Below are 26,222 nucleotides of genomic sequence, written 5' to 3'. Positions count from 1 at the left end.
CAAAGACTCACTCCCAGCATCGCAAAGCGGGGAGCTCTGCCAGGGGCAAGCCGCCGTGCCCCCCTTGGCGGAGAACCCACATTCCCGTTTATTTGCGGCCCATGCGGGGCGCGGACGAGCTCGCCGGCTCCCGCCGCTCCGCGCCGCACACCTGAGGCACCGCGCGGGGTGAGGTTGGGCTTCCCTCCCCTCAACGGCTACCCCGCACCTGACGCATGCGCCGTGAGCGCCACAGGAGGCGGGGACTGCCAGGAGCCAACGGGGAGGCAGCGCCCTTCTGACATCACGCGATGCCGCCGTGAGAGGGGTCGAGCAGCTCCGTGTGCGCAGGCGCGGCAGCCCGCGTCCTGTCAAAGGTGCCCCCGGCGGCGGCGGCGCCGGCCGCACCATGAAGATCTGGACCTCGGAGCACGTGTTCGAGTACGGCCGGCTGCGCAACCCTTGGGGGTGGCGGGAGCAAGTCCCTGCAACAGAAATGGGGCGTTTTTCTTTCATTCGAAAATGGCGAATTTATTAATTTAAAAAAAAACAATGGAAATGAGGGTCGTGGCACAAGCGGTGTCCGGTGGGCCTGGGCGCCGGGGCAGGGCAGCGGGGGGAGGCCCCGGGTCCTTCCTGCTGTGGCAAGAAAGAGCGGGTTTGCATTCGGGGAGAAATGTCACTTCTGCTCCTCGGCCCCGGGGGGCTCGCGGGGAAGTCGTAGTGGAGGACACAGGATTGCTGACAGATGGGGCAGCGGCAGGGGAGGATCGGCAGCCTGGGGAAATGGCAGCCGACTGGTGTCCTGCGGGCTATGAAACAAGGAGGCGGGCGCTAGTTGTTGGGTACAGGCTCGAGCGCAAGATCCTGGGTTACATGTTGCGTTGGGGCCTGTCAACCAGACGGGAGCTCCATGTTTCCCCTTCTTCTGCTAGAGGAAGTTAAGTCTCTGCCGTGTACATTATTTATGCAGTGTCTCTTCAGGTTGTGACACCGGTGGAGTTGCATTGAGCTCATTTAAGGTTATTAATTAAACCTGTAGCATTTTGCCACTGGGTTGTTGATGCCAGTGTTAAACTGTGCCTAGTTTATGGTGTAGCGGGAGTTATGATAAACTAATGTGCACCGTTGATGTTTTTTAATTCTTTCATTTTGTCAGGCACCCATGGGAAACTGTTACAACAGCTGCCATGCAGAAATATCCCAACCCCATGAACCCGAGTGTCGTGGGAGTTGATGTGCTAGACAGACACATAGATCCACATGGGAAACTGCACAGCCTTCGACTACTCAGCACAGAATGGGGAATCCCCTCCATTGTGAAATCGGTATGTAGACAGTTGCAAAAATGGAAAGAATTGATGCGCACTCTTCTGCTTTGTTGTCTTTAATTGCATGTAAGTCTCCCCATGTTTTATGAGGCAGCTAAACAGTGTGTTTGCTATCCAACTTTTCCAGGGGCAGCTCAGAGCAGTGTTCTGGGCCTTGGCACACCCTGTCCATTATGGAATTGCTTGATTCCTGGGAATGTGCTCCTGTCTGGTCCTTGCTTGCTGTACCCAAGTTGGAGGAGGGCCCACTATGGCCTGTGTGTATTATCTTGCAGCAGTGACTTTTATATTTTGTTATCTAGATTGAAAAATAACTAAAGAAAGCTGATTAATAATGCTTTGTTTTTACGTGCAGAAATTGCTCCATTTAAGATACTGTCATATTAGAAGTTTCTATTGAATCCTCAGAACAGGGACATCTTTGTACAGTGGTTTTACTGGAGAATAAAATTTGGTCTTGCAAAAGGTATAAATTGGGGGGAGGAAGGGGTTTAGCTTCTTATAAGAGTTGCTGTATAAGTTGGGTAAAATAGGGAAACGCATTTCCTTGTTGTTTGTTATAAAGTCCCAATTCAGACTGAGAATCTTGTGCCAAGGAACTATGGGCATTTGTATACATGGCAAAATGCGCATCAGCATTGAGAAAATGGCAGTGGTGCACTTTCAAACTACAAATATCAAAGGTGTTTTAGTTCGAAAGTGCACCGCTGCCGTTTTCTGCATGCTGACACACATTTTGCCACTTATACAACTGCACACGACGCAGCACAGTGTGTCAGCTCGCATACAGAGCAGACTCAATCAAGTCTGCTCCAGTGTGACAGAGCCATTACATCACAGCACAAAAATGTATGTGTATAAATGCCCTACATGTCTATATTGTAATAGGTAATTCCTGCCTTGAGAAGCCTTCAGTCCAAATGGACAGTACAGCAAAGGATAGGAATCGGGTAGTGGATAGTAATAGTATTTCCTTATATTAGCTTATCTTTTGGTGGGAGAGAAGGGGGTCTTTGGAAGAGTAAATCTGGATTTACGAAACAATGGCCCATATCATTTACTTCTTATCTGGCTTAAAGACTATTTCTTTTCTAAACTACAGGGGTGTAGGTTGTAGCCATGTTGGTCTAAGGACATAGGCAGACCAGGTTCTTTGGGTGAATCTGATATATCTTTTATTAGACCAACTTATAGCTGCTTTTGGGTTTTGGAGCAAGCTTTCGGGTTTAAAAACCCTTTGTCAGGCTGAAGAAGAGTTTTTAAACCCAAAAGCTTACACCAGATTCACCAAAAGAATCCAAAACCCAAAAGCTTACTCCAGATTCACCCTAAAACCTTGTCTGCCAACTTTTCTAATTTTTTTGAGATTGCTAGCTCAACTAGTTTTAAATTATAAGCAATGTTAATAGCATATCTAATAATTTAGATTTTTACATACTTTTAAAAAAGTTTTTGCTTATTCTGGGGCAAAAAATATCTAAGCAAAGAAAATACATCTGTAAAACCACAAAGTTTGCTAGGGGTACTCGGGAACTGGAATAGTATATGAAGTGACTCATGGTGTTTGGTTTGGTTTTTTTAAATGGTTTAAATTTCAAATTGTTGATGTTTAACTCAAATATTTAAAGGACCATAGCTATTTTTTAAATAGAAAAGTGAATGTCAACTTTGTCCTTAACCATTAGAATTGGGATCTAACCTTTATCTTACTTCCCATTCAAAGAGTAACCATTACTTTGACTGTAGTATGGTTCAAATGAAAAGCAGAAAAATCTGTAGTTAAGTGGTTTCCAGATTGTTAGTGCAGTACCAGAGAATTCACAATCCGTGTTTTGTGTCTTCTAGCTCATTGGTGCGTGTAGAACAAAGACATACATTCAGGAACATTCTGTTGTTGACCCTGTGAAAAAAACAATGGAACTTCAGTCCAGTAATGTAAGTATTTGTCATCAGTAATTGATAGTCAGTAGCAGAATAATGTGCTTTTAACTGAATAAACAATTTGAAAAGGAAAATTTTCAAGGCAAAAAACAAAACAACAATAGTAAAACTATAATTCCTTTTTATTTCTGCGTACCATTATTAGATACTTGACACTGTCAAACTTGTCCAACAGCTCTCCTAACTGCACAGTTGGTCCAATAAAAGAAAAATGTCGTGAAAAATCCTTGCCCCTCTGCCAGTATAGAGAGAATTATATTATACATTTTCAGAGAATAAGCAGCTAAGAAACATCTGCCTTACTACTTAGCAAAGTACAGAGCATCTGACTTTTAAACGCATTGTTTTGTACACACTATTATACATTGCTTTGCATTGAATAATAGTTGTCTTAGTACAATACCTGGTCTGTACATTGTCATTGTAAAAATTATCTTGTGAGCTTGACATCTATGCTGGTAGACTCCCAAAATGAAGGACCCAAGAAAAAATGGCTCAACAAATTTTTAAACTGTAGGTTTTGGTCTGTAGTTTTAGAATAATTGGTATATTGATACCCCTGGAGACACAGTTATCAAGTACAGAGTGTTAGTTTTGAGTGGTTCTAATTTTATGAGCTGGCTTTTGTAAGTCTGAGAGATCATTTAACATTTTTTTTCCATAGATTTCATTTACAAATCTGGTTTCAGTAGATGAGCGGCTCATTTATAAGCCACATCCTCATGCGCCTGAAAAGTAAGTGCCTTTGTCTTCCCATCTGTCTACCTAGTTAATTGCTTTCCGCAGTTGTTGGCTTTTATCAACATTGTGTCTGTTTTGATTGTAGGGAGCTGGGAAGAGGTTGGCCATGGGCTGTGACTTTATACTTTAGAAAAGTATAACAAATTTACATTTCCCAAATAACACTGGGGATGTTCAGAGACCATGTGAGATTGTCATATGGCAGGACATGCAGCACAGTCCATTTCAAAGTAGCTGTTCTGATAGTGCATGTAAGAGCCAAAACCAAGACTATAAAAGTCCCTGCTCCCTCCCCGCTACTGTCTCTCACTTCTCTTCTGTCCAGTCCATTAACCCTACACATCCTCCTGCCTTTTTGGCTAAGTAGCATACTTATTTCAGATCATGCTTTGGCTGCTGCTCTTGAAAGAGCTGTTTCATTTTGCAAGTAGTTGCCATGCTGAGGCTTTTCTTCACTAGTCTTTCAAGGGAATGTGCTTTGGCAGTGTCATGAAAGGCATTCAGAAAACGCAGTTCTCTTCATCTGCACATTCACATAGATCACTCTCTCCTTTATGCTATGGGGATGGAAGGGATTTAATAGCTAAGAGAGATGTGTGTGGTGGTGGGGTTTCCAAAATGCTGGAATAAGGAGTCTGTAACTGCTCCCTCGAGAGTTAGCTACTTAAGATGGACTATGTTGCCAGGGACCCACATATGCAGGTTTGCATAGCAAGATCAATAGAGATGGTGTGTTTGGAGGAAAACTTCACTTTGATAAGAAAACTATTTTATTGTTGTATAATGCAAAAAATAAGTGAAGTTCTCTGTTTTTTTGCCTCAGAACCATTTTGACTCAAGAAGCAATAATATCTGTGAAAGGGGTCAGTCTCAGCAGTTACCTAGAAGGATTAATGGAAAACACAATCTCTTCCAATGCCAATAAAGTAAGTATTATACATACTTTAATGCATAAGTCCTTTGCACATGCTGGCTTCCTGAGTTATGTAATAGAAGTTAACCTTTTTGTAATTCTTCATATTAACTTTACTTTTGAGAGATTTCATAGACGTCATAGACATTAGGGCTGGAGATGCCAGGGCTTTCCAAAAAGTAACAGTATGACTCATTTCATAAGACACGAATCCTGTCACAGAACTTCATGTTCAGTCTCCCATCCCTGACTCTTGCATCTTCACTTTAACAACAGGAATAACAAAGCTCAATTATTCTAATTTTATACAAAGGTGACAAAATAAACAAGTCTTAGTGTAATTAGTGTGGGCACATCTACACGTGTGATTAATGCAACTGACTAAACTCCAGTGCAGATTGAACTAGAGTAAACTAATCCAGCTGTCACTGTCAACACATGCATTTCTAATTTATTATATATAAAGCATGGTAATTTGGATAGTACTTGTGTCTGACGGGACTACCTGACTGCAGTAAATTAGTCTACACCGACTTAATTGCCACATGTGTGGTGAACAGCAAATTATTCCACTGCGTTGTAAAGCGCATGTGTAGATATGCCCAGTGTCTGCTTGGTAAAATCCCTTATTGTTTTGCCTCTTATTGAATGGGAAATTCAGGTTTATTACTGCCCATGTGAACCGTGCTGTCAGAATTGTCCACGGGACTGACATCTCCAGATTACTTCGCAGTCTGAGTCTATCCTTCTCCAATGTATATCATCCAGAACCTTCACCTAAGAAATAACTAACAAGACAAACAGGAAGCAGTTTCATAGGTGCTGTTTCTGCTTTAATTGGTAGTTTATAAGTCCACAGTGATTTTTGAACTGAGCTATCAGGAAAGTAGACTTGAAAAAAAACATCTTTGCACATCATGATTTTAGTACCATCAAATTCAGGAGAATATTCATTGAATTAAAATCTAAATGTATTACCTTTTCATTCTGGTCTTTTACTTTGGTGGCTAAAGTGATGTATGTTGTGAGATCTCAGTTGACATTGTCAGTTCTGTGAACTAAACTGTTTTCACTTTTTGTTTAAAGTTTTGATTTTGTTTCATTACACGTGGCTTTAATCTCACCTGCATGTTAGATACTGTGACGGAATACAAAAATATAGGGACGTACTCGTTTGCTATGAATCTTCCAGAAAATATGCTGCCATGTTAACCCATTAAATGAGAATGCAATTTTCATAAGTGTGTTTGTTTTTTAATTGCAGGGTCGTGAGGCACTAGAATGGGTAATCAATAAACTGAATGCTGAAATTGAGGAGTTCACAGCTTCAGCAAGACAAAGCATGAGGACGTCTATGGCAGCAGCAGCATTTGCAGAGAAATGATAGCAAATATACATTTATAAATTACTAATTAGGTCTGCGTGTCTGAAATAAGGAACCAAAAGCTCCTCTTCAAACTGAAATGTATTTATTGTTATGTTTTGTTATTTAAGGGCATATCTATGTATTAGCTAGGTTTTAAGGTAAAACTTTGGAGAGAAGTAGCAAGTTCTTGTGAATGAGAATTATGTGTAGGGATTTAACTAATATGTTGGTTCAACTAAACTGAACATTCAGTTCATATGAAATAATATCTTAAGAATTCAAAAGTAGTTCCTGTATTTACAGGAATGCTTACCAGTTTAAAATGGTTCCTAATATAAAATAGTCTTTGTAGATAAGGTTACAGACATTGGAGATTGATGTAACAGTGAATCCTACTTGAGTAGAATTTAGTATTATTTTATTCTTGGACTCTACCTCTTTGGGGACCAAACCCAAGATTAAGAAAATATGGCTTGTTCAAGTAAGGTTGCTCCATTGTATTTGTTTTGGAAGGTTGTGTGATATAACTTGCTATAAATAGAAGATTTATTACTTGAAGCCTGAAATGCAAATGAATGTTCATCAAAACTTGTATTTTTGGATAAACTTGCTAAAAGTTCTGGTCAGACAGCTGATTTGAAATGGTACTTTTAAAGTAAACTATATCCATCAAACGGTTTCTTAATATTTACAACAAGTGTCATCTCACATATTTTGAATAGTGCTGATCTCTGAGGCCAAAATTTTGCCTTTAAATACTACATTAGTAGGAGGTTGCCTGCCATAACCGAGGAAGAATTTAGACCAAAATACTTTTATCTTTTTAGTTCGGCCTTGCAGTAACAGAACCTCTCTATTTAGAGGGGAGCTATAATCTTAGATGAATTTTAAAATGTAATTTTATAGACTGTTAAACTTTGTAGAAAAGTTTAAATTTATTTTGAAATATTGCAAAATAACTCAAATTTAAATTCTTAGATTAACTTGGTAGAGATGTATTCTCATTTGTAGGTAACAATAAACAGGGGTAGCAAAAGTAAGTTTACATTAATCATGCTTCAACATTTTTCAGTTAAACATGGAGTCAAACTATTTGAATGCCATTTCAACTAAACATATGATCTAGCATTACTCATCTTTTTTATTATTGAAATAAATACTTATGAACAGGGCATTTTAAATGAAGGATTTAGGGATCAAAATCAGTAGGTAGTTTAGTTTCTTGGCACTAAGTTCCCATACATAATCACTAAAGGTCAGATTTTGCTAACTTTACTCAAATAGCAAATTTCTCTGCAAGCTCATTGACTTCTATGGTGGGGATGCTTAGTAAAAAAACATGAGAAGGGGTAGGGGAAATGTTGTACTACAGAAACAGATGTAGGATTTAGTTGGCAATCCTGTCAACTGGTGCCAAAAGGTCCATCTGGAGTTTCAGACCTAATCATACAGGTGTCATTTTTTGCTTAGTCTTTCAGAAGAGCTGATATTGCCTGTCGGACAGTATTTCTGTTACATGCTAATAAAGTATTGTCTGTTCAGTGGTACAGAGCTAGAATCTGTTAGTTGAATATTACTTGGTATAGATGAGAAGACAACATTCTACACTTGCATGTAGGAATAAAGACTAGTGAATGTGCATAAAGCAACACTTAGAGTTTATTCACTGTAAATTTAATATTTTTCTACTTAAATAATAAAGATTCAGTTCAAAACCTAATACATTTGTAAAAAAAATCATTAAGTTTTGTGACTTTTTACACCTGGAGATTGTTCCTACAGTTAATTTAACTAAAGGTCATAAATGTTCATACTTAAACTTGTGTAATAATTTATGTGAGTTCTAAACCAAGTGTATTTTTTATATTTCAAATTCAGCAACTAATTTTGTTGTATTAAGAGCCCTCTAATTCAAACTGGCAACTTGGTCTAATTTTTTTTCAGTGCAAGTTTTATCATTTTTATCAATATTCAGTAACCATTTAAAAGATTTTGAGTCTCTTGTTTCTCAATTTTGTGTGTGTGTGTGTGTTCCTGAGAAGTGAAGCAGTTTTGTGTGACTATTTTAAACAAAACAATGGCTGAGTCTGCTAGTTTCTAAAATTGCATGATCCATTGGATACTTCAGAATGAGGCAGATTAAATTCTTTTCATTGTGCTGGAGTAATTAAGGAAAACATTACCCATTGCAGGAGATGGGTGTCAGCACTAGTTCAGTTGTACAGATTTAAATGCAACATTAACTCAGGGTACCATTGCTTCAGAAAACAAGCTTGAAACCAGCTTTAAGCATGACTTCCTCCAACAGCGCACTTGTTTTCAGCACTTGCAGTTACAATGTGCACAGCCTAGCCCAACCCAATCCCAACAACAAGTACACTACAATTTTCTAAAAGTCACCATTGATAGGTACTCTGCACCAAGGAAAGATCAGCCTGTAGTGGAAGTTCAAAATCAAGTGTACAATACAAGTAAGCAAGTGCCTGCAAAGAGTTCATGGAAGAGCTGGGTCATTTTAGAGCCCTTTGAGTCTGTGGTGGGAAGAGGAAAAAGGTAGGCTGCTCCTGCATTTGGGAACAGTTTCCGTTTCAGGGCACTTGACACCTCTAAGTTATGCCATAAAATGTAATGCTTGTAACTCTAAAGCTGTGATACAATATAATACAATACCTCATCCTTTGGTGGATAGACTATAAAACTACATATTGCTACAGACCGATAAATAAGGCCACTATAAGAACACCTAGAAACTCATCAACATTATTTCATGAAGGAATTTCTGTTAACTATCTGGTTACCATCCACAACAGAATATAAATATTGGTATCACAGGTATGTTCCCTGCAGCCAACGTACCTAATCTTGCTTTCACTGAAGTAAACCAGAAGAGACCTGAGCTCAAGGAAATTCCTCGAATTTGCTGGACTTCAGGCAAAGACACTTATTTATGGGGCTGGTCCTCCAAGCAGTTCCCTGTGGGTTAAGCATAATGTAAATGTAAGCATGAGACAAACGGTAATATTTGTGACATACCTGTATAAAGAAATTAATCTTAGTGGCTGGCCTCAGTGAAAGTTTTGCTTATTTCCTATCCTACTGTTTTAAGTGTATCTGTACAGTTTTCATTACCTATGTGTCATGCTTGAACCAGAGCCACTTTGTTGTTTCCTATACTATTAAAATTTGCACTGAAGTGAACAAAGGAAGAAAGGATGTAGTTGCAGGAGTGCCACAGTAAAAGGTTTAAATGCAGATGAATTATTTGAGTTAGCCAAAAGTTTTGTGGGAACTGAGATGAAATTTCAAGTTTGTGGACTCGCTTTTTTTTTGCAGAGCAAGTTAACAGTTCCTTATTACTATTCATGTTTCTATTGAATTGCATTTATAATAATTTATCAAAGATACCTGGGATAAACATTTTCTTTTATGCCTGATGTGTTAAAATTTAAACATAAAAGTAAACTAATTCTGAATAAGAATTTGAAAACTACTCACTTCAAAAGCAACCAGGTCTCATTACGTTAAAACAAAGCAGCAGCAGAATGGGCTGTGGTGAAAGGGCCAGCATTCTTAAAAAAAAAAATCAGCATGAAAGTGTCTTCTATATTTGGGTGTACCAAATGATGTTATTTACAATACCAGCATATTTTAAACAAACCATGTGTATTTACCCCATATCTGCCTTATAATTGTGTTTGGGCCTCTGTGTTTGCCAGCTGCATTGTATTCATTTATAGGTATTTAGTATGTAGACTGTGAAGTCAGAAACCTTGGTTAATCTGTCTAACTCAGCCATTGAATGACCTTGGGCAAGTCACTTATTTCTCTGCTTTTCCTGTGAAATGACATAATTGGAAAATACAGTTGTTGTTATATAGAATATACGGTACAGTTCCCTACATTATATAAGGTTAATAAGTAAAATGATCAACAGAGCCTTAATTAATTGAGGTCCTTGGCTTCTGTGTAACACAGGTGCATTGGAAAATAGGTTTTAATATCGTGTAGATGATTTTGAAAAATTTACCCAGTTGTACATATTATGGCTTAAGTGCTATGGATGAAATGTTCTGCTATTGAGCCATTGTGTCAGAACAAAGCACCTGTTAGTGCTGCTAAGGGTTTGATTTTATATTAATTAAAAATCAAAAGACTATTAAATACATAATTAGAAGCGATTATTTATAGATAGTGTAGCTAGGCTGTGAACACACCTGAGTCCTGACCAGCAGTCTTCCTACAAAGAAAAGAGCCAAAAGTACTGGATTGTGACTGAATTTTTTATTCACAATCTAAACCAGAAGTTGAATTCATATGTCCAAAATGAGTGTCTTCATCCACTTTACCAGCTAATGACCAATTAATCTGATTCTGTAATAGAAAACAATACAGAATTGCAATGTTGCATTAGAGCTGTAGCTAATTTGAGGGAGTTTTCTGCTGGGATTCCATGCTGAGTGCTGTGCTGAGACACTAGAGGAATTACCTGGAGCTGACCTCTATGTAATCAGCATTGTATGATTTCCGGTAGCTGATGAACAGATTAGGGTCATCAACAGGAAACACAGCAGAGCTTTAACAGCAGAGTCCAATATGACACATGCAAGGAAAGAAAGGTGATAAATCCACAACTAGAAAGAGGTATGGTGTACTATTCAAGCTATATACTGTATTCTATGCAATAATGACCATGCTTCTCCATTCTACTAATTCACAGGAAAAATGGAATAGTTTTATCACTTCAAAGAAATGCTGAAGGGACATTGTGAAAGGTCACTGTAATATGCTCAAAGTCATGTATCTAATCATCATTTTGTTGTGTTGTGGTTAAATTCAACATTACTTACTTGCTTTCTAGTGTAATATACACATACAAAGCTTTTCAGATAAAAAAGAGAGTTCCTACTATTAAGGTGGGAAATAATTTCTCAGAGGCAGTTCATTTTGATTGTTTTATCATCAGGGATCCTGGTTTTCTCTGGTTTAAAAAAAATCCCCAATTTTCAGTTAAAAAAGATAATCCATATATTGGTGGTGGTTCATTTAGATCATGGGAAAATGTGGATTTGGGTTTACTTTTTTAATCCAAAAATTGGATTTTTTTTTTAAATCAGAGAACCAGGATTCCTGCTTATCAGAAGTAACAAGGAAAGCAGAGAATAGGCATATTTCCCATCATGAACACTACTGAAACTGCCAAGAGATACTCAATCATTTTACTGTAATGATCTACAAACTTTGTATACTTGATAACATGACAAACATGTATGACCTCTGAAATCATTAAAATACATAGATGTAAAGTTTGATAATCTGATCTGATTCAGGTGTCATTGCTGGTGCATGTGTAGATTTTGTTTTGTTGAATTAAACAGTTTTCATACAGTACCAGTTAAATTTCTGCAGATTTTATTTTCTATATAGTAATACAACACTCCCTTTTCCTTTAATTGGCATTTAGCTGACACCTGTCTTGACTGAAAGGTGATCTATTAGAGTTTGGCCCATAATGATTGTTAAATCAATTATAGATGCATTCAGACATCAGTCATATCAGGATACAGATAAAGGCTGTGTGTGTGTCCACCTGAGAGATTTCAGCCTTCAATCATGCTTTACCCTCCTGGCTGCCATTCTGTGTTCAAATAGAGCCATAACTGAAAATGCTTAGTAAAAGTATTTTTGTAAAGTCTTTTTACAAAACACATTGTTGTCCTCTGCCTGTACTGACAATGAGGATCAGTAGGGACAAATTACTGAATGTTTTATAGTGCAGTCTCAAGAGGACAGGAGACCGAGCCTCCAGCTTGGGGAATTCTTTTCTCCTTGACCTATTTTAAACTATAATTAGAGGCACCTACTGGGACTAGAATCAAAATGTTTTTGTTTCCCTGTTAGTTTACATGGTGTATGGCTTTGCTATTCTTTTTGCTATTTCTAGTCAAGATCCCAAGGAGAGGCACTCAGCCTGTATAACTCAACACTCTTGCCACTGATCTGGGTCAGAGACAAGGGATACCCTCATGTCAGAATAGTTGCAGGACAAGTAGGATTTGTACTTGCCATTTAAATATATTTAAACTGTAAGACATTAAAAAACTAACACCTATCTGCACCGTAGGCATTTATACAAAACAAACTAACTTGGCATCTGAGTTTCCCATAGTACATGGAAGCCAAAAATTGAAAAGGTGGTTTACTACCTTCCATTCTGTTGTGTGATTGTAAGTTGATTTTAATTAATCATGGCAAGGGGTGATGCTACGTATGCAAGGAAGTTATTTGGAGGGTCCCATGCCATTATTTTGCATACAATACAGTCTAGAAAGGAGAGACAAACACACCAAGGCACAAAAATACACACTGGGCGCATCTACACAAGGCATTTATTATACATTTAGCCTAATTAGTGTGATAGTAAAGTCTCACCACCTACACCTGCAGCCCTATTAGGCCACAGGAAACTAACCAACTCTGTCGCAGATTAGTACTTGTACCGTGGCAGGGTTCTTTAGTGCACAGCACTGCATGTGTAGACCCTGGCGGGGCTGCCTGGAGCACAAGGTTGCTTCAGTGAGGGGCTGCCTGCTGGCTAGCACCACACTGAAGCACCCTCATGCCCCAGCATGTTGAGCTGGGTTGGAGCAGCCCCAGACTCGCAGGCTGACCCCTCAGGCCCTTAGCCAGTCGAGGCTGCTCTGACCCAGCTCAATGTGCTGTGGTTCCAAGTGTATGATGAGGCCCCAGAACAGTAAACTCCAGCACAACATGTACCAGAGCACATGCTAACAGCACGTGTAGATGCACCCACTGATGGACAGACGCTCTGTGTTTTAACTGGGCTGGCAGTCTGGGCAATGTCAATGCAATGAGTTCATATGACTAGAGTAATTAATCCCATGGTGAATCTGTTTGTGTCCGTCAGTCATTTTAACTGAGTTTCACTTTACCACTGTTTTATGTTTCCACAGTTTGAAGATTTTGAGCTAATAGCTAACTCTCTATGGTTTTGTAGGACATCAACTGTTTTGTGGAGTTGCATGGCTTTTCAGTATCATCCTTCGGCATAGCTGGACCTACCCGGTCCCGCTGTTTCAGCACCCCTGGACTCCTCCAGTCTCAAGTCTTCAACCTCTTTGGAACTCTCCAAACTCTCTTTTACGGATACCTCAAACCTCTCCAGTTTCAACTCTTCATCCTCTGAGGACCTCTCCTATCTCACCTCATCTTCCCTGGACCTCTCAAGTGTAATTTCTTCAGCATCTCTGGATGTTTCCAGTACCTCTTCAATCTCTTTAGAGCTCTCCAGTCCTGCCTCTTACGATGCTTTGGAACACTACAGTCTCACCTCTTCAGTCTCATGGGACCTATCCAGTCTCACCTCAGGCTCTCTGGACCTCTCATACCACAGCTCTTTAATTTCTTTAGACCTCTCCAGCTTTCCCTCTTCAGCCTCCCTAGATGTCTCCAGTCTCTCCTCTTCACCCTCCTTCAGTCCTTCTGGTCACACTTCTTCAGCTTCTTTGGACTTTCCCTATGCTGCCTCTTTAACCTCTCTGGATGTCTCAGATCTCACCTCTTCAGACTCACTGAACCTCACCAATTTTAACAAGTTAACATCCCAAGTTTCCTCTGAGTTATCCTCAACCTCTCCAGATGTTTCTAATCCCATCTCTTCTCCCATTCCAGAAACCTCCAACTGCATGTCAAAGGAAGGCTCTTCTCTCACCTCTTCAGTTTCTCTGGACCATTCCAGCCCACTCTCTTGAGATCCCTCAGACCTTCCCAATCTCACCTTCTGGATGTCTTTAGCTACACTTCTTCAGCCTTTCCTCAGCTGCATCTCCAGTTTCCTTTTCCAGTTTCTAAGTTCCCCTGCTTGGGGCACCCGTTCTCCTTTCTGTCTCAAAGCTCTTTGTAGAAGGATGGTTCAGGGCTTCTATAGTAAATTACATATATACTCAAAATGGATGAAAAGAGAGGTTTTTTTGCAAATCTATAGTGGTGCCTTGCTTATGATTGCAGCAAAGTCAGTCATCCTGGACTCTGCAGCTCACTGCTTATGTTTACAAATTAAGGCTCATTCCATCTCAGCCTACCACCTCTCAGAGCACTGCATTTGCAAATTCATGCTGAATTTTCATCTTTTTTCCTGGGATCAACAGATAACAAATATGGCTAAATATTCAAATAATTGCACTCAGTTTGCATGTCTGCTTTACTGATTTACACTTGAATTGCTTGTGCACATCTAGCAGGTAGCACTTGACAATGAAGTACAGAAAGAGAAAAGACAATGGACAAAAAGTAAGGCAGGATGAAAAAGAGGAGGACCAGAAAGGTAAATGGGGAGTGAAGTTGGGGAATGAAAAACAGTCAGGGGTATCTGTTTGCTTTCCATGGTTCCTATACTGCTTGATTCGGTCATCACAGTTTCCTTGTGTCAGCCTGACGGAGAGCAGCAAGGAGGAAGTCTGGACTGGTGGAGGTGAGACTCCAGCTTGGGAGCATCCAGGCAGCTGCTGGAATAAGCTGGATGTGCTTCAAGTTCTTTGCTGTGCTTCAAGTTCTTTGCTCTCAGGGAGTTTTGGTCCTTGATGCTCTGGAGGAAGATCTTAAGTCAGGCCCCTACCAGACACAGGAGGAATTGGCCCTCAGCCTTCTGGTTCTCAGCAGAGAACTCCAGCCTCTGGCCATCTCCCTGTCACTGCCAGTGGTGCAGCTGAGCCATGAGAAGAATTAAAGGAATATACATGTTTGTACTAGCAGGATCTAGACTGGCTGTGTGTAAATAAAGAAGGCCCTGTGAGAAGATGGAGCTGTGTTCATGAACTAAGCCAGGAGGTATCTGCAGGCATGGCTGGTGGTAGCTAATTCCATGTTATTTCCTGAGACATTTCTCAGTTCAGTAAGATGAGAATGCTTGTTCCCCTTGCGAGTCAACTCACTCAGTAAATCTGCCCCAGGCAGCAGAGTGAGAAAGGCCAGAGCTGTGACTCTACTGTGTCATACACCCTGGAGACTCCCTGCTGCATAGGGCAGAGCACTGAATGTCACCTTTTTTTTCACTACTACTGGCTAGAAGAGGACTGTGTGTTACAAGAACTCAGTTCTTTCCTGACAGTCTGATCTTAGGCAAGGCTTTTTCACACTCCCTGCCTCAGTTTCCCCCTCTGGAGAATGGGTCTAACAATACTAATCTTCTCCCATAGGGGAGAGGAGCGCTTCTTACAGGCTACAGAGTGCCTGGAGACCAGAAGGAGGAAGGTGGCACAGATGTCCACATTAGGAGGTTGTTGCTGACTCCAGGTTACATTCAGTCAGTGACTCCTGGCATACACTGCCCCCCCAGCTAGCAAATCAGCATACACTCCCTACAGGTAAAATGGAGCAGAACACTGAATGAACAGGAAGAGGGCAGTTTCCTTTTGCTGTGAAAGGTCCCCCAGATCCCATCTTACCTCTATCTTGGGCCTGATCTCTCATCTCATTCTTCTCTGGCCAACATGGAGCACGGGCAGTGGTGACTGGACTCAGACCAGGTGCAGCAGCAGTTCTTTGAGGAGGTTTTCCAGCAGGAGGTAGATTTCTTCTTCCCTGTGTCCCACCTGCAAATAGAGCACAGGAGATGTAAGTGCTGGCCAGTGCTGGGGAGGAAGGTGTCTGTGTGGGTCGTAGAGCAGTGATGAGGGGGAGGAGTGCAGATAATCCAGTGAGTGCCACCATACTCAGTGCTGCAGGGAAAGAACAGTGGTTCTGGCACTGAGGAGTTCCCAGTTCAAACAGCCTTGGGGGGAAGGAGGCTGATGGCTCAAGTTGCACACAAGGAGGGGGTCAGAGTACCATGTGCAGGACTGTCAGCACACATGTTGTGAACAGCACAGGGTCAAATGCCCAGGTACCTTGGAAACAGAAGCAGAATTCTTCCCCATGCCTCCTACTGGTGAAATAGAGCTAAGCTTTCAACCCTGACAGCTTGTCACCTCAGGGCTCTTCCCCCTCCTTCAAGCAGCATTTCAGTCATGGTGCTGCCCATGCCCCAAGTCTTTCCTGGTTCCAGCAGGCAAGATAACAAGGCATACCACAGTGTCTTCTCTGACACTATGTTAGGAGGAGTTCACCCTGCAAGTGCCTGACATGGCTGAGATCAAGTCGCAGACCTCATCCCCATCCTCAACCTCCACAGACCTGACCAGCTGGGACACCAGTGAGGAAGGGGCTGAGACCCAGTGGTGCAGTCGGATAAGGAGGACCTGCAGGGACTGGGTACAGCTGACTCCAGGATAGCCCTCAACAGCAGGTGGCCAGAAGCTACCGGCAAGTTCCCTGCTCTCTCTTTGCCCTGCCACTGCATGGACCTGCCAGCATGAGAGGAAAGAAGGCTGCTGGCTGTTTGATTCTTGCTCTGGAAAGCCTGAGTAGTGTCCCCCTCCTGAGCTGCTGCCCTCAAGGAATGGAGATGACCTCCCCTTCCCATTCTGATTCAGCCAGGGGAGCAAAAAAGGAGCTTGGAAGCAGAGGGATATCGTAGGCTCCAGCAATTAATTATTCAGGCTTCACTGCTAATACTCCTGCTTCACTCACCCAAGCTAGGAAGCGAGTCCTGGCCACAGCTGTACCCAGTCCCTGCAAGCCTCCTCACTGGACCTTAGTCTCCCCTAGCCTGTCTAGACAAATGTTTAACAGCAGCCTACAGAGAAATAACACTCCTGCCAAACAAGCAATCAGGGTGTGTGTGTTACTGAAAGAAAGTCATGGGGATAGGGGCATGAGGCCTTTAGCATTGGTTGGTCTCAGAAGGAGCCAAAGGAAGAGCCAAGTGAGGCAGGGTTGAAGTGCATATTACCAGTCTGCAAAGGCAAACCTCCCTAGGAGATGAACTCACATTTCAGACCCTAAAGCAATTCAGACCCAGTTCCCAGCCCAGACTTCTGCCCAACCTGAAAACAGGCAGAACAATCTCCTTAGCCATCTATAACATGTGATGTGGCAAATGAACACCCCATTGAAACAATGCTGGTGGTAATATTGAGGGGCTTTGTGGTGCTCTGAATTTTTCCCATTGCAGGTACCATAGTTTCAGACTAAGAATAGACCTGACCTAGTGCTGAGTCCACAGGAACAAGTGATCCCAAATGTGTGCCAATGCCTTTCCCATGGATTATTAGCCTGCCCCTGATTCTGGCTCTCATTAGCAAGTGCATAGGGTTACCATATTTCCAATTCCAAAAAAAGGACACCTGTCAGAGGGACACCTCAGTCCCAACCCAGAGCCCCCTGGCATTAGCCACCGCCCCTCACTCCCAACCGGCAGCCCCCCACCCCTGCTGGTAACCCTCTCCCAACAGACAGTCCCTCGCCCCCTGGCTATGCTGGTCACCCTTAGTCCTAACCTGCAATCCCCTGGCCCTGTCAGTGACCCTCATTCCTGACCCACAGTTCCCCAACCCTCCGGCCATCCTGTTGCCCCTCACTCCTGACCCACAGCCTGCCATCCTTGCTGGTACCCTTCACTCCCCACTGTCCCCAAACCCCATCCCTCCAACCCTGCTCCCCATACACTTACCTGCATCTAGCTGCCGAGCCTAGTCCCACCCCCCTCCCTGGTTGCGCGCTGGCCACGTATGCCCCACTCCCTCCAATTACCCTCCCACTGCTCCCACCAACAGAGCGGAGCAAAATCCCAGACATCTGTTTAGATTTCAAAAAGATGCCCAAATGGAAATCAGAGGATCCAAAAAGAGGACATGTCTGGGAAAACCCAGGCGCATGGTAACCCTACAAATGCAGCAACAGCAGCCACAATGTGTAATACATGTAATGTGGACAGGGGGCCTGAGGGCCCTGCTACATGCTCGGATTAAAGCTGCATAGAAACCACCTCTGGAGTTGTGACCTGCCTTCAAGCCCTAACTTTCAAGCTGGTTGGCTTTTTTGTTATAGCTGGAGTGTCATTGTTAGCATGTGACAATTACCTGGCATCTGTGGCCAGTCTACATTTATTGCGTGACTGACCAGTGAATTGTGCAATGCAGGTAACATAGCAAGGGCCTGAGAAACCAGCCTTGGACGAGGTCTCTAGTTGCGCCGACCTCGCACGTGGTGACACGTCCTAGGACAACTAGGCGCGAACAGCAGCCGCCGCACGGGGCAGGAGCGCGCGGAAGACAACCTCGCCCTCGCCCGCGCCCAGACCGGGGCGTGTCTCTGGTCGGCGCCGGAAGTACCTCGCCATTGGGCGAGCGAGCGAGCCGGAAGCGGAAGCCCCGGGAATGGAGGGGGCCGCGGTACTGGGGCTCCTGCTCCTGCTGGGGGCCCGCGGCGGCTCCGGGCAGGCAGTGTTGAAGCCGCCCCAGGACAGCCTACGGGAGGAGCTGCTGCTCAGCCCGCTGCCGTCCGGAGACCTCGCCGCCACCTTCCAGTTCCGGACCCGCTGGGACTCGGAGCTGCAGCGGGAGGGAGGTGGGCGGAGCCTGGCTCAGGAGGAGTGAATGGAAGGGGGCGGGGCCTGGCCGAGGTGAGTGGAAGGGGCGGGGCCTGCTGGCATAGCTGTGCTCACAGGTGTGCAACCTTGGCCCTCCCTAGTCTCTCACTACAGGCTCTTCCCCAAGGCCCTGGGGCAGCTCATCTCCAAGTACTCTGTGCGTGAGCTGCACCTGTCCCTCACCCAAGGCTTCTGGCGCACGCGGACCTGGGGGCAGCCTCACCTGCAGGCCCCAGCTGGGGCCGAGCTCTGGGTCTGGTTCCAGGACTCAGTCACTGAGTAAGTCTTTCCAAGCCTGGGTCCCCTCTCCCATTTGAGTGGGGGTGCAGCTATCACGCCTCAAACGGCAGCCCACACAAACAGACTTGGTCTGGTTTTGAACCAGCTGGCTCGGGTGCCTCTCGCAGCATAGAAATGCACGTGCAGGCTCACTGCATGGGAATCTAGAAGCACAGAAAAGCAGGGCTGGAAGGGACTGCAGGTGGTTGTCTAACCCAGCCACTGGTCCAGGCAGGAGCACCTTGCCTAGACTGCCCTAAGCAAGGGTTTGTCCCACCTGTTCTTAAAAACGTCAGGAACCAGCCTCCCCCTAGCTACAGGCGCAAGTGGCCAAAGCATCCAAAACACAGTTTAATTTGCCAAAGCAGGGGGACAAGGACACCATCAAGGTCCTACCAATACAAGGAAAGGAAGTAGTTTGTTAAAATACACTCAAGAGATCCAAGGAAGCTGACCGTGCCCCCTGCTACCGGGGCCTTGCCCAATAACTGCCCAATGATAGTTGTGGTTGCATATCTTAACATTTTTCTCCTTGCAATGGTCTGTTCATTTTCCAAGCACCTGATATGAAACTTCACTTCCCGCAGACCTTTTACATCTAGGGAAGAGGGCCAGTGGTGTAATCTGTGGCTTTCTTGTTGTTCAGTGTTGACAAGTCTTGGAAAGAGCTCAGCAACATGCTTTCAGGGACATTCTGTGCCTCTCTGAACTTCATTGACTCCACCAACACTGTCACTCCAACAGCATCATTCAAACCTCTGGGCCTAGCCAATGGTGAGACAAGACTTGTACTTATGCGGGGGTGGAGGAGGGAGACTTTACCCTGTGTGGGGAGCTTCAGGCATTGCTTGCTTTGCTATGGGTGGCACAGAGCAAGGTCCTGGGAGGAGTGAGGATGCTGACAACCAAAACACTGTTCTGGCAAGTGAACTTGGAATGGCTGAGATCTAGTAGACAGAAACAGCAAGGGCAGCAACGATGCTAGTTTTGCCTCAATTCATCTCTGGAAAGACCACTTCTAGGGGGAGGTCTTCTGACTGTGCTGAGAACAAGGTCAGTTAGTTCCAGCTGTGGCAGTAACAAGCATGCAGGGAGCTACATTACTGTCAGAATGAGACTGAAGCCCCACATTTTTTTCAGGTTCTTGGGCAGCTGGAAGCTATTTCCAGTCCCCACTAACTGGAACTAGATTTGAACCAGTGAACTCAAGGTACTCTTCTTAGCATAAGATATTATGCAAAAAACCCTGTCATACAGGACCTGTTTCTCTTCTGCACAAGGATTACAGACCGTTGTAATTGAAGACAGGAGACGTCCTTGTTTATTTAACAAGGAGAGGACTCTGTCTTGCAGAGATGCACTTAGCTGGTCTTCAGGATCCATACTGAAAGTGATCTCATCCCTTCAAGGGATTCTAGACTCTTCCTAAGCATGATCAGCCAGATGATAGAGTAGCTCTACTTTAGCACATGTGATCATACTAGCCCCAGGCTGCTTAACCTCCACTTCCCATCTCAGTCACAGATCACCGCCTCCTGAGATATGCTGTCCTGCCCCGCGAGGTCGTCTGCACCGAGAACCTCACTCCTTGGAAGAAGCTGCTGCCTTGCAGCTCAAAGGTGAGAGCCCAGCCCAGGGTTTGTGCTACCTGACCAAGTCATCACCAAGTCCTTGGGCCTAAGTTCTTAAACAGCAAATGATACCAGATGCCTGTAGTATCCACTGGTATCATGCTTCTATTGCAGTAGGAGCAGGGAGACAGGAAATTTGGAGCTTTGAAGCCCTCAGTAGGTCCTTCCAAGCCTTTCGGACACATTCCCCAGCCCCTTTGCAGATTGCTGCTGGGTATTTAATAGCATTTTCTCCTTTATGTTCTGCAGGCTGGTCTTGCTGTGTTGCTGAAGGCTGAACGCTTGTTCCATAGCAGCTACCACTCGCAGGCAGTGCATATCCGCCCCATCTGCAGGGTGAGTCTGGGCCTGAATTTGTTCTTTTCGCATCTTTCTTATGCATGTCCAGGAATACAGTTAGGAGGCATCTTGCAGTAGCCTAATAAGATCCCAGTGCTTTTGGAATGAAGCGTATGGCTCAAATATTGGGGGTTGTTACCAAATACAGAGCTCTAGTAGTGTTCAGAGCAGTTTCCAGGAGAAAATGGGGGAAGCCTCATTTCTTGCAATGCTAGAAACTGCCAGACAAAGCCCTGGAAGATGCATTCTAGGGAACCACTCTACCTTGTCCCCTGGGGAATGGGCTAGATGGGATTCTCTTCATCTCCAGCCTTTGTGTTGCCATGTTCCACTCCATAATTAGTCCCCTCGGGACTCTAAAATGTGTCTCATGGCTCATCACAATGCATCTTGCCCTTTGGGAAAGTGAATTTGTATTGAATAGTCTTTTGTTTGTCTTGCCATCTTCACCAGGATGTTTCATGCCTCAGCATTTCCTGGGAGCTCCGACAAACTCTCACTGTGGTCTTTGACACCTTCTCCAGTGGTCAAGGGAAAAAAGGTAACAAGTAATCTGCAGTATATGGCAGGAGAAGGAGCTACCTTCACTCTCATTCTGGCTGACTTGTGTGTCTGTCTTTCCCAGACTGGTCTCTTTTTAAGATGTTTTCACGTACTCTCACTGAAGCTTGTCCCCTGGCCTCTGACAGCAAAATCTATGTGGACATCTCTAGCAAGGATCAGGTAACACTTGTTCACATCTCATCCCATATAGCTGAGAGAGCCTCCTGCAAGAAGGAACTGTGATTGCCTGTCGGTTGTCTGCCATCCCCAGATGAGATTAGAGCCAAAGCCCTGGCATGCCACCACCCAGGTTGTCTGTGGTAATGGGATCCTTGGTGAAAGGATTCTGGTGGCCACTTGGCAGAAGTGTCTGGAAGCAAGGGATCCTTCAGCAGTGGCAGCAGAGACACAGAGCTGGGCATGTTCGAGCCAGTCCCCTCCTTAGATGGACTGATGGCAGGTGTTGCTTTCTCTTCCATCCAGTCTGCTTGCATTCTCAGGGGAACGAGTTGCTGGAGGTGACCCCAGCTCCACTGTCTGTGCATGAAGCAGTTGTCCTAGGAGACAGGAGAACCTATGCAGTGTATGACTTGCTGAGCCCAGCTCTCTTCAACACATCTCGCAGCCTCAACGTGCAGCTGAAATGGAAACGGCCCCAAGACAGTGGTGGGTAACCGCCGGTGCATTCTGCTTGTGGACTCCAGTCTGCCACATGCCAGCCTGGGGTGGATGGAGTTCCCCAGCAGCAGGAATGAGGGTACGCGAGGGTCTTGCAAAGGAAGCGGATTGTGTTCTTGTTGGGAAAGAAAAGTCTGAGACTATGCAACTGGCCCTCTCCCACCCCACTCTGTAGAAATTCCCCCTCTTCTGCTTCAGGATAGGGTGGGAAACATCAGCAGTCATGTAAGTGGGAAGTGTCTGTCCCCTGAGCTCTGTGCTGAGTGGTAGGAGGGCACTTGGGTTCAGAAGTAGAGCTGCGTTCTGGACATTGGCTGCTGTTTCCCATTTGCAGCTGATCTCTCAACACCAGTGCTCCATGCTCAACGCTATGTGAGTGGATACGGCCTGCAGACTGGAGAAATCAGCACCCTGATCTATAACACTCATCCCCACCGTGCCTTCCCTGTGATACTACTGGAGACAGTGCCCTGGTACCTGAGACTGTACATTCACACTCTGACCATCATCACCAAGGGGAAGGAGAACAAGCCAAGTAAGGAGACCCTCCCTGAGAGACTATTCTGGGTCCCCTGGCATTAGGATAACATTCCAGAAACAGTTCAGTCTTTACCTAGGTTCCTGGTAAATCAGTGGGAGAGTGCCTAGTACACGAGTGCTTGGGAAAAGTTAATAACAGAAAAAATACCTCTGCTTCAGGACATACAGCCTGAGCTCAGGATAGTCTGTTCTATGTGGGCTCTTATACCCTGGTCAGAAACTAGGTTGAGACCGTGTTTCATTAGTGCATTAAGCATCACAGCAGCCAACCATCAGCATTGCTTTGTTTTCTCATCCTCTCCCAGGGGAGAAGTGTGTCCAGTAGAAGGTCTTTGTTTTGGGATATTTTGCTATGTCTAGACAGCAACATGTAAAATAAGTGGGGACAAAAGATGTGCTCCTTGCAGCTCCAGCTCCCAAGAGCTGCACTGTTATTTCAGTAACCCCTGTCTGAAGTACCTAGCCAGTTCAGTAGTTTGCCTTTTAAGTTTAACTTGAGGTGCAAGCTTGTATTATTTGGATAGTTTTGCTCTCTGGGTCACTTTGTGTGGCTGGGGGGGATGGACGCAACAGTAGCACACAAGTGGTAAGCTGTACAGTGGAAGAATCCCAGGATCCCATGTCTCTGTATTAGGTTACATCCACTACCAGCCAGCTCAGGACCGAAGGCGGCCCCATCTTCTGGAGATGCTGATCCAGCTCCCAGCAAACTCTGCCACCAAGATCACCATCCAATTTGAGAGAGCCTTACTGAAATGGACAGAGTACACCCCTGACCCCAACCACGGCTTTTACGTGAGGTAAACACCTGCCCCAGCTTTGGGGTAGCTTATGGAGCATGCTTCTGTAGGGCTTGCCTGTTCAGTGTCCATTATAGCACTCAGCATCTGGTTTCTGGGGATGCATTCTGCACGCACTGTGTTTTCTAGCAGGATTGAAGCTAACACATCCTTTGTCTCCTTAGTCCATCTGTCCTGAGTGTCCTGGTGCCAAGTACCATTGCAGCAAAAGCTGTAGCTGTAGAGGAGAGTCCTCTCTTCACCTCACTGTGAGTGTGTCTTCTCTCTGGGCTTCAAGGGAGAGGAAGGGAAGGAGAGATCACTTGTTTGGGGCTGGGGTTCCTAGATAGTCACTGAGCTGTTCTTGCATCTGGTAGAAGCAACTTGCAGGCAGAAGCTGAGTCACTGGAGTTGACTCATAGGAGTCTCTGTTGAGAAGAGTTGCACCTCCCCCCTACCCCCTGGAGCAGTATTGAGGGAAAGTCCAGTTCCCTTATATATGCTTTTTCTCCTACAAGGCATCCAGAACATCCCCCATGTCCTAGCAGAGTCTGGAGTGGCTCCTCTCTGCAAGCCCTCTCCCTCATCTGGTTCAGTCTTGTGCCCAAATGAGTGGTTCTTTCTGCATACACTTCACCTTCTGACATGTCAGCCTCTTCTGAGGGAATGGAGGTTCATGACGGGTTTTCAGAAATTCCCAGGCATCCATTCTGATGCCGACTGGAAAGAGAAGCTCAACTTCTGCGTGGGGGACAGGCACATTCAGAAGCATTAGTAGGCAGTCCATGTTCACGATAGTGCTGGGAAGGGTCTTGCTAGAACGTTGTGCATGGACTAACACCCCCTGTTGCCTTCATCTCCAGATTTCCTTCTTCTGATGGCTCAAGCTATTTTGTGCGTCTCTACACAGAGCCGCTTCTGGTGAACTTGCCAACACCTGACTTCAGCATGCCATATAATGTCATCTGCCTCACCTGCACTGTGGTGGCCGTGTGCTATGGCTCCTTCTACAACCTGCTGACCAGAACCTTCCACGTGGAAGAGCCTAGCAGGGGGGGCCTGGCCAAGAAACTGGCTAACATCATCCGCAAAATGAGGGGGGTTCCTCCCCTCTGAGAAGGCCAAGACAGCCAGTGCTGTGGGTATTGCCACTGACCCCCATGTGCAAGTGCCATGGCCAGGGTCTGAGGGGAGGCTGATGGGGTAGGACACTTGCTACCTGAGGGATCTGGATTTTGTCCCCCAGACGCCAAACAGTCACTTTTCATTAAGGAGGTTGGTGGGAATTATCCTAAAGACCAGATCCAAGAGATCAAGGAAGACCTATAAATCTTCTGTTCTGGGGAGGGGTAAATTATTATGTTCTGAAAAGGAGGTGCTAGAAATAAAACCCATGGCTTTGTATAGCTGTACTGTTCTTTTCTTTAACTAATTCCAACTTCCTTCACTCTCCTGCAACTCTAGCAATGGTCATTCCAACTCTTCTCCCTCCATGGGCCAGCTGTGAAGGTGAATTAAGTACCTTCTTCACTTTGCAGGCATAGAGACATCTCATTGCATCAGCAAATCTGCTACCCCACCAACCACTACTAATTAATTGCTTACACTTTTGGCATGGACACCACAGACTTAGCTCAACAGCAGAGGTTTGCTGGAGTTGGACAATTAGACAACTCATAAAGCTCAGCTGGCAAGGAAACACTGAGATTCAAGGAGAGGAGGAAAGATGAATAATAGATTGCTGTAGCAGGGCACAGCAGAGCACTCACCCATCTTCTCTAGTATGCCAGCCTGCAGGAGATCAGAACAAAGTCTTGCCTCCAGTAGTACACAATCCCTGAGGGTTTGGCAGAAACTATAAATTCTTTGCGTTTGCCTGGACCATGTTGGCCACACCAGGATCTTCTTGCTTGGCCCTTGTATTGGTCCATTTACATTCTGACACAACTGAAGTGCAAGCATCCAGCACTGGTAAGTTAGGATAGGAAAAGATTGTCACTTCTTCAGTGCCTCCAGGCAAGGACCAGATCATATGAAAACCTGTTTCATCAAACAAAATATTCATCCCAGGAGGAATCTCCTGGACACAAGGGCAGAACCCCCCAATTTCCACAGCCAGATTCTCCCCCTTACTGAGATTTCTTCCGAACTAATCAGAGAGCTAACAAGCCCAGGCACAAAAAAAACCCCAAAAGAAATGCATCAGTCCACCCCACTATTATATTTCCTATAAAAAACACACAAAAACAAGCAGATACACCAATATGCTTGCCTCAGTCCCTTGAGGAAGTAGCACACTAGAGGTCCTTTGAAGCAATTTCAAATTGGAAGGCGGGATGCCACCATCAATCGGGAAGTCTCTTCCCACTCACTACAACCATTTATGCATCAACAACTTCCCACCATAAGGGGGCCCCAAAACACTAAAATAGAACCCTTGAGGTTTAGACAGTAAATCTAGGGCCAAGTACAAACACAAGTTTCTAGGAGTGGAAAATTTCCACTCCTAGAAAATGATTCTGGGAGAGGCGAGGTAGGACAAAGGGAAGCAGGCAAGAGAGGTCTCAGGAAAGCAGAGGAGCCTTTTTCCAGGTTCCAATCCTGGCTTCCAGGGGTGTGAAGCAGGAAAAACAGTATGCAGACTTTTGCTTCCTACCCAAATACTTGGTTCCTATCAG

At 44.5% G+C, this 26,222-nt stretch overlaps 2 protein-coding genes across 2 annotated transcripts; both read left to right on the top strand.

Annotated features, from left to right (window-relative positions):
• Positions 1-320: 320 nt before the first annotated feature.
• PRELID3B (PRELI domain containing 3B) lies at positions 321-8,261 on the top strand. The gene is made up of 6 exons (XM_019548205.1): positions 321-420; positions 1,139-1,307; positions 3,156-3,245; positions 3,916-3,986; positions 4,816-4,918; positions 6,170-8,261. The coding sequence occupies exons 1-6, from the start codon at positions 389-391 to the stop codon at positions 6,287-6,289; spliced, it is 585 nt and encodes a 194-aa protein (XP_019403750.1). The 5' UTR covers positions 321-388; the 3' UTR covers positions 6,290-8,261.
• A 10,263-nt stretch (positions 8,262-18,524) lies between these two features.
• PIGT (phosphatidylinositol glycan anchor biosynthesis class T) lies at positions 18,525-24,950 on the top strand. The gene is made up of 12 exons (XM_019548203.1): positions 18,525-18,733; positions 18,857-19,034; positions 19,681-19,808; positions 20,553-20,653; positions 20,915-21,001; positions 21,458-21,545; positions 21,630-21,727; positions 22,048-22,213; positions 22,560-22,760; positions 23,400-23,565; positions 23,730-23,813; positions 24,408-24,950. Exons 1-12 carry the CDS (start codon positions 18,544-18,546, stop codon positions 24,658-24,660), a joined length of 1,740 nt encoding a protein of 579 aa, XP_019403748.1. The 5' UTR covers positions 18,525-18,543; the 3' UTR covers positions 24,661-24,950.
• Positions 24,951-26,222: the final 1,272 nt, after the last annotated feature.

This window comes from Crocodylus porosus, unplaced genomic scaffold, assembly GCF_001723895.1.
Source record: "Crocodylus porosus isolate Cpor-Errol unplaced genomic scaffold, CroPor_comp1, whole genome shotgun sequence".
NCBI lineage: Eukaryota > Metazoa > Chordata > Crocodylia > Crocodylidae > Crocodylus > Crocodylus porosus.
Note: the sequence above shows the minus strand (reverse complement) of the source record. Positions and strands in the feature narration are given on the sequence as shown.

Bases quoted from the DNA above. Each gene is read 5' to 3' on its own strand.
- PRELID3B (XM_019548205.1), top strand. From the start codon at position 389: ATGAAGATCTGGACCTCGGAGCACGTGTTCGA. The intron at 3,987-4,815 runs GTAAGTGCCTTT...TTTTTGCCTCAG, and splicing joins CATCCTCATGCGCCTGAAAA to AACCATTTTGACTCAAGAAG. The intron at 4,919-6,169 runs GTAAGTATTATA...TTTTAATTGCAG, and splicing joins TCTCTTCCAATGCCAATAAA to GGTCGTGAGGCACTAGAATG.
- PIGT (XM_019548203.1), top strand. From the start codon at position 18,544: ATGGAGGGGGCCGCGGTACTGGGGCTCCTGCTCCTGCTGGGGGCCCGC. The intron at 23,566-23,729 runs GTAAACACCTGC...TTGTCTCCTTAG, and splicing joins AACCACGGCTTTTACGTGAG to TCCATCTGTCCTGAGTGTCC. The intron at 23,814-24,407 runs GTGAGTGTGTCT...CTTCATCTCCAG, and splicing joins AGTCCTCTCTTCACCTCACT to ATTTCCTTCTTCTGATGGCT.